This window comes from Thyridium curvatum (assembly GCF_004353045.1).
Source record: "Thyridium curvatum strain D216 chromosome Unknown NODE_47_length_323349_cov_79.126483, whole genome shotgun sequence".
In the NCBI taxonomy this organism is placed as follows: Eukaryota; Fungi; Ascomycota; class Sordariomycetes; order Thyridiales; family Thyridiaceae; genus Thyridium; species Thyridium curvatum.
This window is the reverse complement of record NW_022156802.1, coordinates 88,329-100,023: the sequence shown is the minus strand read 5'-3', so window position 1 is coordinate 100,023 and position 11,695 is coordinate 88,329. Positions and strand designations below refer to the sequence as shown.

The window sequence follows — 11,695 nt, the reverse complement described above, 5'->3', positions numbered from 1 at the left end:
AGTTGATCTACAAGCCCGTCATTAATTTCTCCCGGTCCAGATATTCGTCCGCTTCCCGATATCTCCTGTCTTGCTAGGTGGGGCCTGCGGGATCGGGCGACGGACGATTGAGCCCGGGCTGATCCGCGATGGGGCTTTTACTGGAGGTCCAATCCGCATGGCAATCAGCCCATACTTGCCAGGCCACTTCAATATCAGCTTTAATCTTTGATCTACCAGTTCGTCAGTATCGTACTTCGATCTCGCGAATCTTCGCAGCGAGGCTGACAGCACTGGGTCAATGGGCCGAACATGAACAACACAGTCAAATTACATGTTTTGCCATAAATGCACCAAATTATATCAGAGCTGTGCTCAAAATACGAGTAAACTTGAGTCCATATTCTCGGCCACCAGAGCGACGGCAGTGAATGCTTATGACCATGCATTACACGTAGAGTCCTATACATGAATAATTTCCCTAAAGCGCAAACAAAACTTGGCTAGGCACCGCTCATTCCAGGAAATTCCTCGGGATGGGTGATAAACATGAAATCATCAAAGTTGATGATACGATTCATTTCAGCAAAGCTTTGATCCATGAGCCCCTGGGAGATAGTTGATAGCTCGTCCATTGGTAATGCCATAGTTCTCAGCGACTCGTCGTGGAGTTGTAAAACGGGAGAAGTGATCACGCTTTGTTGACTTAGACGCTCTGACCGACGGTAACTGCCATGGTACAACTGGGGTGACGCTGTGGCTTGCGGTACTGCATCTGCGGGTGGCTCTCTAATTTGGGCTGGTCCGGATGCCAGTGCTGGACTCGACTGGGATGGCGAGGAACCTGAAGCTGCCTCTCGACTACCTGGTCCGAGCAAGAACCGTGACACCATGTCTCGATCTGTGGCGCTCGCATTGTGAAGACGTCTTAGCTGAGTTGCTAGAGTGCCCGCAAAGTTGGTAGAGCCGGTGTCAACCTGTGCTAATTGACCTTGCCACCTCCGACTCATAGTTTCCAGGCAGGTTATCAACAACCAGAACTCTGGAGCTAATTCAGACTGGTAATGCTGGGAATGCACTGCCACAGTGTGTTAGAAAGAATTGCCTTGTCAACAGAGAGTCTGACTTACAGAGCAAGGTTCTGGCGCTGACAAACACGCAGATTGCGAATTGGGGTGCGACCGGCATCTTCCCGGGTGCACATTCCAGGTATTTCATGGTGATGTTTGCTGTCTCTGTGGCGGCAACGTAGCATGTGTCGGCGCTGCACGTGCTCGGGAGCTTCAAATGTTTCAGGTCTTTCTGAGGATAGGCTATACGCTGGTGTAGTAGGATGGATGATGTATTGTGAGTGATGTGTGCCAATGTCATGTTTGGATCCATGTCCATAACTGTATGGCATGTGGGCGTGGAACTCGAATCCACAGTTGACTCCTTCCATCTCTGCGGGAGAAACATTTTCCAACTTGATGCAAATCAATCGTTAGGAAGATCAAACTTAATACGAAGGAGATTACAAGTATTGGTCTACTTACTGGACGAGTCGAAGATCCAATTCTTTGAACCGGGTGAGCCAACTCAAAACATCCTGCTTGCTCGAGAAGTCGATCTTCTGCTGCACAAAGTAGGTGTTGATGCGGCTTAACGTCTCCACGGATTCAACGTAGTAGGAAAAGGCACCAAGCTTCGACATGTCGACTAATGTGGTGAGATTCCCAGGAAGGGACGGGGGGTTAGTCGCGCCGTCTCCGACATCCCGTGTGATTGATGCCGCTGGTTTCCCAGGACTTTCATATTTGGAGGGTAGGAACGTGGTAGTGTTTCCAATCTTAGCAGCAGAGTGATCCCATATGCCCAGATATGGAGTCAATGCAGGTTGATTCCGTCTCCAAAGCCCGCCATCGATAGGCAACCTGCGGCAGACGTCATCTGCAGTGAGGCTCACGTTCCAGCTGTTCACAATGTAAGCGCATGTCATTCGAGTTCTCACTGGACGTGTAGTATTACCCAGTAGTGATTGAACAAAACCTACATGTAGTTAGAGATGGAAATATTCGTAGACGGATAAAGAATGGTTGTCTTCACCTATCAAGTAGAAATACGTTCCAGAAGGCCCTTCTTCGTTCTTCCTCTTCGATCCAGTTCTTTGGAGCCGGCAGAACTTGGAGATTGGATAATAGAGCCACAGGTTCAACAAGATCTGTATCTTCGACACTGAGATGCAGGAATTGTACCGTCCGGGCAAGAGAGCCGATGGCGGACCAGGCTTTAGTCTCCTCCCCTTGCCCGATCTAGATGATCGATATCAGCATTTTGATCTCAGTGGTACTGAAACGCGTATTAGCTCACATAGGTGAAGGCAACAAGGAGAAGCGCTTGAAGATTTTCGACTGCAAGACTGCCCATCGCGTTCAAGACAACGTAGTTCCTAGATATTTGAACTTCCCTCTGGATCTCCTGTGGTGAAATTGAGAACCTGTCGCTCTCCACAAACCTTAATGAAGCAACGACGATGGCATGCAATATGATTAAACACGGATCGCGGTTGTCGTTGCTGCTAAGTCTTTGCCGGAACTGCATCTCATGCAGAATCGGGATCCAAGGATGAACATAGTTGAAGTGAGCATCCAGCAATTCTTCCAGAAAATCCTCTCGGGTCAACAGCGATGAGCCAGTATCTTCTTCATCTTGAGACAGAGACCGGACATGTGCGTTGAGACGAACGCGTTTCGGAGGGTTCCCTATCCGCGCTGACGTCTCGTTCCCATGAGGTGCGACGTGTCCATCAGAAGGGGGTGGGGTCGCGATGGCGATGGAGGGGCCTCTTGATGACGTGATCGTCAGATTCGAGTTGAGATGATGTATCTCCTTCGTCAACAAGGATAGAATACCGCCCAAAACATCAGACGTAGTCGGGACGGTATTCGCATTGGGTTGTTCGGTTGGGGCCGATGACAGCGACGCGGTGGATAGATCTCGGCCATCGAAAACAGCATCCTCCAATGCCTCTGCGATGCCACATCAGAATTAATGGTTGACGAGGGTAATACCATTGCTGCGTCACTTCGAGAACTTACTAACTCGCTGGCTTAAGGCCTCGACCGCACCACCCTTCAGTCCTGGTTTCTTCCTCTGATACTCATATGCGCACTTCGTGCCTGCAAGATAAACATCGTTAATGGGATAGCCTCCAAGTGGAACAGAACTTGACGAACGCACCAAGTCGTCGGCAGTGAGAGCACAAAGGCCAATCTCTCGAACAACGAAGCTTTCGTTTGCGACATGAATCACACTTCGATTTGCGTTAGCATTCATATATTTGGGGAGGATGCAGTGTCATCGAAGCTTACCGACGGCAAATCATTGTCAGCTTCGTTGGGCATGTCAGGGGCTGGTTGACCCGCCATCAGGATTGCTCCATTCTACCTCGCGAAGTAAGGCAGTGAAGTAAATCGAGGCGGAACTCGTAAAAGAACTAGGATCAGAATCACGGGGAAGAAAATTCAACTGAGCTGGCTTATTGTTCTGTGCGTGGGAGGCATTTTGCGGGGAAGAATGATCACCGACTGTGTGATGTGCATCCTCTTCTCCACTCCCCCAACTAACTTCGATTAGCTTGTGGTCGAATGTGCGACCTTGGTGGAAGCTGATTCGCTATTAGAGACTAGGGGCTACTGCTAACTCAACGGACAAAGTAAGCCGGGTGAGTTCGTCCGGCCCCGGCACGCCAGGACCGAGTCAATTGGTACCTAAGATTTGATAACTGTCCTGGTCGAAACAGCCATACCGAGTACATGTGGGGAATCTGGTAAAGCTTCCATACACATCTTCCAAGATTGACGAGCAGTCATATTCGTCTAATGAGGTGGAGTTTCTGCCTGCATTATCGCCTTCATCACCCCTACTCTAGACTGGGCGACACCATCCACATCTCCAACCGTGGGTAAGGCTTCAATTTCTAGAGGGTCAAGGACAGAGGTCCGAACAATTTATAGCAATTGTTGGATTGACAAAAAGAAGCATACTCAGCAATGACATGTCAATAATACTTGAGATGACTTGATACATGTCAAGCGGCCAACATTGAGCTTCAAGCATGTTCGATACACTAAATCTTTGCTAGTCGAATTGCAATCAAATAACCACTTCCGCAGCTAAACTTCAATGAACGACAGCCATCCTTATTACACGACAAGAGAATCGATGCACTGCGTTTAACACAATTCAACTTGTTGATTTGAGAAATCCACCAGGACGTGGTGTCCAAAACTAGGTCTCTTGGGCGGCGTTGATGGCGACAATGCGTTGAGTGGCAGTCTCCGTCTTGTGGAATCGCCACGGCTTAATCTTGCGCTCGAAAAGCTCATCGAGCTCAGCAGCCGAACGACTAAAGGTTAATACTGTGTTAGCACTTCTCCAATCGTGGGTTGTAAGGGCCTTGAATATTCTAACTTACCCTGCTGTCTCTGGGATAAGGAGCCAGATCCCCACGACGACTGGACATCCTATACCCGCGTAGAGAAATCCCGTCTTGAGGCCCCAGTTCCATTCATTCGCATTGATCATGTGGGGAATCAGCTGATTCATCCCAATGTTGGTGACGGCATTGATAGCAGCGGCTGCCCCAGAGGTATAGTGGCGCAGGCGTTGGGATGACATCTCTGCGATGAAACCCCATCCAGTTGCTCCAGTCATGGTGAGTCCCATGTCTAGGAGAGAAGTAGAGTTAGCAGATGAGTCCAGGAACAAGATATTAAGACCTGTGACTTACTCCAGAAAACGGCAAGCATAATGCAGACCGCATTAACGGCCTTGTTCCTCGGGACAACACTGAGGATGCCAATGATGAGACAGGAAAGCCACATCGTCGTGGCACCAGAGCAACTGATCATTCTCCGACCCACACTGTCAGCAACATATACAACGCAGACAGCAGCAACCAGCTTGACACCAATGGTGATGCATTTAATCTGGAACGGGTTTCCAAGCTCTGCCTGTTGGAAGAAGTAGGTGCCGTATGACGTAAAGAGGGTGAGGCCAATGAACTGCTGTGAGCAGAGTGTCCACAACGCAACAAGAGTGCGGAAGCCGTCAACACCCTTGAAAATGGCCCACCACCTCTCCTGGAGCTGTAGGGCTGCCACCTCGGCTTCATGATCGGCTAGGAGCTTCAGCACTTGGAGCTGGTGCTCGACGTCAAAGCCCTCTACACCCCTGTAGAGACTGGTGAGAGACTTCCTAGCCCTATTCATATGCCCAGTAGCGACGGCCCATGCCGGAGACTCGGGAAGAAAGAAGTAGATGATGGCCATGAGACCAACGTGGGTCCATTGCGTGTAGACGGGGATAAGCCAGCTCTTGGGGTGCTGGTGCGACAGCACCTCCAGAGCGATGTAAGTGAAGAGCTGTCCAACAGTCCACCAAAGGTTGTATGTCATCAGAATCCTTCCGCGGAGGCGGGTTGGGCTGATTTCGGTGACATATGTTGTCATGTTCACCTGCATGCAGCCTGTTCCAATACCGGCAAGAAGCTTGGCCACGAGCCAGTGTGGCCACTTCCGGGCGAGGCTCTCGGCAATAACACTAGCCGCGAGGAAGATGACGGTGATGTACATGGCGACCTTGCGTCCGAATCGCGCAGATATAAAAGGAAGCGAGGAGCTGGCTATGAACTGGCCGACGGGAAGAATGGTCCCCCAAGCGGCAATGACGTTGGATGCCAGCACAGGCTTGCCCTTGGCGTTGGTGTCGGTGGCAAACTGTTCGACGAAGCCTGGATTGACAATGATACCGGAGTTCAATCTAGGAGAGCAACAAGCTGTTAGTGAGCCGAAACACACAGAGTACGTGGATATAACAGGTCCTAATGAACAAACTGACGCAATTTGATAGCCATCAGTGGCAGCAGAAAAAGCAGCTATGACAGCGAAGAAGGTGCACCACTTGAATTTCTTGGCTGTCTGCCATGCAGTGAGTGTTTCGTAGCCAGTCAAGGCCTGGCCCCTGGCCGCGGCGTCTTGGACCGCGTCTTTGGGCTGCATCACATCATCAGTACGGGACTCTGCGTGGCCGATCTCGTTTCCCGTCTTCTCCTGAGTTGTTTCTGTTCGGTTCATGGCAACGGCAAGAAGGGATAAGTCCCTTGAAAGAGTGGTATGATGCGAGGCGGCCGCTCGAAGAGTGTCGTGATGAGAGGAAGCCTTCTCGGTTTCGACGATGGCCGGAGCATTCTCTTCTTATATATATCAAAGCTTTGTCTTGGAATGATCACACGCATGAGTTCGATACCCCACGGGGTTCATTGTCTGACCGTAGCCAGATTCCGGAGAAGGTTCACAGGTTGGTTGGTCTTGGCAGATGTGGGGTGGCGCTATTGCAGCGGATGAAGAGCTCGGAAAACAATTGTCCGTTGTCTAGACGTTAACCATCCCTTGCAATGATGCGTTCTGGAGAAGACACCGGCCGGCGATCTATCCGTCATGGAAGTTAGGATTCTCTGGTGTTAGCGAAATATCAATAATCTCTCCGGGGAATTCTTGCTTGGTGATGTAGTTGACTGGTGCTGCATGTGTTAACGTATTGCACTGCCTGTTGAACTGGCTAGACTTCTCGATCAATGCATTCCATCTCATGCCTTCTGATCCACGATAGTCATCGTGAGAATTAACACATTGAACTCGCCGGGAAGCTGAAGGCATTGCTGCCTTATCAGATACCACCTTGCCATACGCTCATACTCACATAGTTACGGTGCAACGTGTCCGAATTACACGAAATATGTGAAGTAAGTTGGCCCAGTCACCAAGCATCCCTCCCTTAACACACAAATGTTCTTCGTGAACGCGATGATTCGAAAGCTTCTATACATCACGTTTGAGGGACTGTCATTTGAATGGCGGATGAAATTGAATCTCCCAGCTTCACGAGATATATTAATGCAACGTTTTGGTGGGGCTCATAGGCTCTTCTGAGTCATCCTTTGTATTGGACTGAGCTAACCTACGACACTGCGAAAAAGCGGAGACAGTCAAGTTCTTTCCTCGCAAGCTTCCTGAACTTCACAAGGCGAAACCACCCTGCGGCACTTAAAGAAAGTGGAACAAGATGTCCGGAGCCAATGCTCTGTCGTTGCCTGCTTCCATCTCCTCACAACTACCCCGCAATGAGGCTTGCGAGTCAGCCCTTCGGCTCGCATGGAAGCTCCTGGAACGACCGATCTTCAACCACTCCCTCCGCGTGTATCTGATAGCCAAACACCTCGCCGAAAAGGAAGACTCCCCATTCGCGTTTGAGCCACGACTGGCCCTGCTCTTCGTCTGGGCCATCCATCACGATATCGGCACGACCGACGCGTACAACGGCGCTGAGCGCTTCGAGATCTGCGGCGCGGACTGTGCCAAGTCTCATCTCTTGCAACACGACTACTCCGAGGCCGAGTCACACCAAGTGTGGACGGCAATTGCGATCCATACCTCACCGGGCATTGCGGAGCGTATCGACCCTCTATCTCGGCTGATTCGTATTGCAGTCCTCAGCGATTTTGGATCCCAACACTATCGACAAAAGATGGGGGTCGAGGAGTACTGCAAGGAAATCGAAAAGATGCTGCCGAGGCAAGACGTTGAAAAGGCTCTCGGAGATGCTGTGGTGAAGCAGGCAAAGAAGATCCCACATGTAGATAGCCTCACCTGGCCAACAGATGAGAAGTTTCCCAAGGCCAGTTGGCCAGGCATTCTCCTGCGGGCGCATGCTGAGAATCCGGACCACACTGGAGTCAACCCTGCTTTCTAGTTACAGCCAATGAATCACCATCTGAACATCTGGGAAAAGGCAGCGTGTTGATTAAAAGCAGTCAACTTTTGTTTATGGTCATTGTCGCGTACATCAATTCTATTACCCCTCTCTACGCCCAGTCCCTTATGGTCTTTAGAAGACCGTACCCTTCGTCTGCTTCTTGTCAAGAGGCAGGTTGCGCCAGACCACAACGCAGACGATGATCGCCGGCAAGAACGCACAGCCCGCGATAACCATGTGTCTCTGGACGTAGGCGTAGGCGCGGATGACGCCGTCGCGGACGGGGTTGCCAATGGGGTAGCGCATCTGTTCGGTGATCTTGCCAAAAATGACCCTGGACTGCGCCTTTGCGCTATCAGGCAGCTCGTAGTACAGCCGGCCGGGCAGCTCGTTGGTCCAGATGGCCCCCGAGACGGCGAACCCGATGGCCTGGCCGATGGAGCCGAACATGGAGTGGAGCGCGAGCACGACGGCGAGCTCCTGGTGCGTGACGGTCGTCATGATGGCCAGAGGCGCCGTCATGGCCCAGATGCCGCCGCAAACACCGTGGAAGACCTGACACATGACGAGGTAGCCCAGGGCGTGGCCGGGCTGGCGGAAGTGGATGAGCAGAGCGGTGCCGAGGACGCAGAAGGGGATGCCGGCGACGGCGGGCCAGTAGTAGCGCCCGTACCAGCGCAGGAAGAGGCCGATGAAGGGGGCCAGGATGGTCGAGGTGACGGAGAAGGCGTTGAGGGTGTATCCCGAGACGGAGATGCTCAGGTTGTGGACAACCTGGAGGTAGGAGCCGTAGTACGTGTCCCAGGCACTGGATCGCCAGTCTCAGTCAGCTATGCATTCAGAGAGCATGACACAAGGGCTCGAATACTTACAAGATAGAGATGTTGAGGAAGAAGCTGAGCAGACAGGCACCCAGGATGGTGCGGTCTGTGAGGTAGTGGAAGGGGAAGAAGCAAACTTTGGCGAAGTACTTCTCCCAGACGGCGAAAAGACCCAGACAAACGACGCCAACCACGAGCATGGCAATGATGTAGCCAGTGGCCCATCCATTCGGAGCAGTCTTGGCGATGTTGAGAGGAACCAGGATCAGGGAGAACCCGGCAATGGTGAGGACCATCCCGATAACTATGGTCAGGTCCATTAGTAAGCTTTATCCAGTAAGATTCATACGAGAGAGCAGCTTACAATCAAACTCGACCAAGCGCATCTTGAAGTTCTCCCAGAAAGGCCGCTTCTCTTTCTCGGGGAGGAGTCCGAGCCTCTTGGCCTTGCGCTTAGAGAACATGAAGATACCAGCGACCGGCATCGCGCAGACCACCATAATGATACAGAAGGATCCGAAAGCCCAGCGATAGGTGGAGTGCTTGTAGAACAGCTCAGCTATGGTCGGGCCGCCGAATGTCGAAGCCAGACGCGGGCTCATGTAGAGACCCCACATGATCATGCGGTTGCGAAGGGTGGTCATGTCGGAGAGCACGACATTGACGATGTATCCGAGGCCGACGTGGCCGACCCAGTAGAAGGTGTGGCCAGCGGCGTAGGTCTCGACGTTCTGGCACAGGGCCTTCATGATCATGCCGATGAGGATCAGCAGGATCATGAACAGGAAACCCTCGTTATGGCCGCGAATATCAATGATCTTGGCGATGGCCAGCTTGCTCACGCCGCCAATGACGGACGCTACGACGCCGATGACCGCTAGGAGGCCGTGCTGCGAGAAGGAAGAGGTGACGTAGGGCACCAGGCTGGAGTGAACCGCCTGGAGGAGCGTGTCGACGAAGCTGACGAGGTAGAGGCTGCGGAAAAGAAGCAAAGATTGTGAGCGCCGGGATTGGATGCGGTCTTCCCCTCGTTCGTCCGAAATATTGACTTACAAACCAAAAACAGCCCACATCATAGCCGGAGACCAGACAGTGGTGACAGCCTCGACCTGCTTCACACCGTCCTGCTTCATTTCGGAGCCGGAGTCGGTGTCTTGGGCCTTTTCGTCAACATCGTGGATCTCGGGGGCCGAGCCATGGTTCTTCTCAATATCGACCCGGGAGGTAGGCCCCGGTTGAGGAGTGATTGTGCCAACCATTTTGCTTGTTCACCACAGGGTTTAGGTAGTGAGGGTGGTCTTTGAGACTCGAGATACACAAGGCGTTGAGGAGAGTAGAGCTACGCCCAAGATCTGCAGTGTAATGAACAGCTCGAAGGCCCGGCCCTCTGGGTGTTGGAGGGATAATGAGACCTTATACATGCAGCTCGCGTGGCAATTTCCTTCCTGCAATCCATTTTAATCCATGTGTAAGGTACATTTGTTGCCCCCCCCCCCCTCCTCCATTCCTCCATGGATACAGATTGATGGATAAGATAATTGCCAGTGATCGTCCGACTCGGATCAATGCCAAGAGCAATGGACGAGAATTTCAAGGGCGATGAGGGGCATCAAAAGAGGGGCTAGAACCGGCGATGCAACGTGAAAGCGCTCCGGGCTCACTCAACAACGGACTTCTTAACCAGGGGTGGTCAGCTTCGATGGTCTACTCCGTAGTCGGCTGTCCCTGGTGGATCTGAGCTCCGTTAGATAGTTATCCTTGGGCTCAATGACAAAATCGAGATCCTACGCTAACCCGGCGTGTGTGTGCCCAAACAAGACATCTGGGATCGATTCTGGTCAACTTCTGGGTGCCAGGCCGGAGAGGAAACCCCAGAGAGAACATGACAGCCGATGCGGCCCAGGGATGTTGGTCTTGGCCATGAAAAGTCTTCCAGAAGAGCGCATTATCTGATCATCAGATAACCTAGTCGTACTTCTCTTGGCAGCTTGCGATGTGGGGGTTCCCGCCAAGACGTCCCATCAGCCAGTGGCGCCCTTAACACGGCTCACTCAGGGCTTGAATCCTCAGTGGCTTGCATACGACGAGCCTAGTTTTCGATACCCGTCTTGTCTCCCGTAGCTCTAACTTGTGCAGAACGGGGTAGGACGCCAATAGTTGAGAAAGAAGTCACAAACGTGCATGACGACGTTTTATTACAGTGAGCTGCACCAACTACAAGGTTCGACCCAGCGAGGATACATTGTAAAACATTGGCAGGCAAGGACGGACCTTTAGCTTGTATCGGGCCTGGGTACACCACCACCGTTGCCGACATTCCGGATCAAGCTCGGGTATACGCTTGTCCGCATCACTATATTTTCGCTTCTTCGGGTCACCTTTTTGTTTTCTACTCATCTACGGGTTCTTTCGGCCCTTTGCCCTGCCCCAGTCAAGGGCTTCTCCACCTAGCCCTGCCAAGGTAGCTGGCGCTGTGCTAAAATTTGGTTAATGCAGCATGGTACCCGTCTGGGTATGAGCCTGCCATCACAATTTATCAAGCCATTTCCATGGACCACTAGGCGGCCGATTGGTCCACTCGTACGAGCGACGGAGCAGAAACGGGCTGGCTCTAGAGACCTTTGCCACGAAAAGAAAAGGAATTATAGCTCCGTGGAAGATTTTCGAGAACCTGGACATCGGCTTAGTGCTGCAGATAGGCACAGCGATGAAGGTCGCTCCATCAGCTGCATATACCCTGTGTACATTGTACAACTTCGTCATATAATTAGCACTCGGCTTATCATACGTTGAGTAACGAATGGGGGCCTTGGTGTGATATGACTGCGCCTTTGTAACCGTGGGTCGAAAAGTAGTATCTCAAGATAGCGAATCAACCTGCGAGGCTCTCGGTGTAGTGCAGAATGGGCTTGGATACATTCGCTCGGGCGACGAGAACTTGATGGAAAGGGGCTGTTGACCCCCAAAAGAGCGCGATCCAGTCCGCCAGCGACGATGATGACCGAGATTTTGGGGTTTCACGAGAGCTGTCTTGCCAACGGCACAGCCTACTAATCCTTCCGATGGCATGTGCATGGCTCCTGAACTTTCAAGCTCCCAGC

The 11,695-nt window shown here is 51.9% G+C and overlaps 4 protein-coding genes across 4 annotated transcripts; 1 reads left to right on the top strand and 3 right to left on the bottom strand.

Moving 5' to 3' along the window:
* Positions 1 to 482: 482 nt before the first annotated feature.
* Positions 483 to 3,343, bottom strand: E0L32_007619 (uncharacterized protein; the record flags this gene model as incomplete). Its single annotated transcript, XM_031142383.1, has 8 exons — positions 483 to 1,057; positions 1,110 to 1,444; positions 1,515 to 1,931; positions 1,987 to 2,007; positions 2,065 to 2,270; positions 2,329 to 2,987; positions 3,057 to 3,271; positions 3,330 to 3,343. 8 exons carry the CDS (start codon positions 3,341 to 3,343, stop codon positions 483 to 485), a joined length of 2,442 nt encoding a protein of 813 aa, XP_030993351.1.
* A 905-nt stretch (positions 3,344 to 4,248) lies between these two features.
* Positions 4,249 to 6,095, bottom strand: E0L32_007618 (uncharacterized protein; the record flags this gene model as incomplete). Its single annotated transcript, XM_031142382.1, has 4 exons — positions 4,249 to 4,366; positions 4,436 to 4,688; positions 4,751 to 5,781; positions 5,860 to 6,095. The coding sequence occupies 4 exons, from the start codon at positions 6,093 to 6,095 to the stop codon at positions 4,249 to 4,251; spliced, it is 1,638 nt and encodes a 545-aa protein (XP_030993350.1).
* Positions 6,096 to 7,083: 988 nt separating this feature from the next.
* On the top strand, positions 7,084 to 7,770 carry E0L32_007617 (uncharacterized protein; the record flags this gene model as incomplete). The annotated part of the gene is made up of 1 exon (XM_031142381.1): positions 7,084 to 7,770. The coding sequence occupies one exon, from the start codon at positions 7,084 to 7,086 to the stop codon at positions 7,768 to 7,770; it is 687 nt and encodes a 228-aa protein (XP_030993349.1).
* A 135-nt stretch (positions 7,771 to 7,905) lies between these two features.
* Positions 7,906 to 9,853, bottom strand: E0L32_007616 (uncharacterized protein; the record flags this gene model as incomplete). Its single annotated transcript, XM_031142380.1, has 4 exons — positions 7,906 to 8,581; positions 8,646 to 8,898; positions 8,959 to 9,569; positions 9,648 to 9,853. The coding sequence occupies 4 exons, from the start codon at positions 9,851 to 9,853 to the stop codon at positions 7,906 to 7,908; spliced, it is 1,746 nt and encodes a 581-aa protein (XP_030993348.1).
* Between the last annotated feature and the right edge of the window lie 1,842 nt (positions 9,854 to 11,695).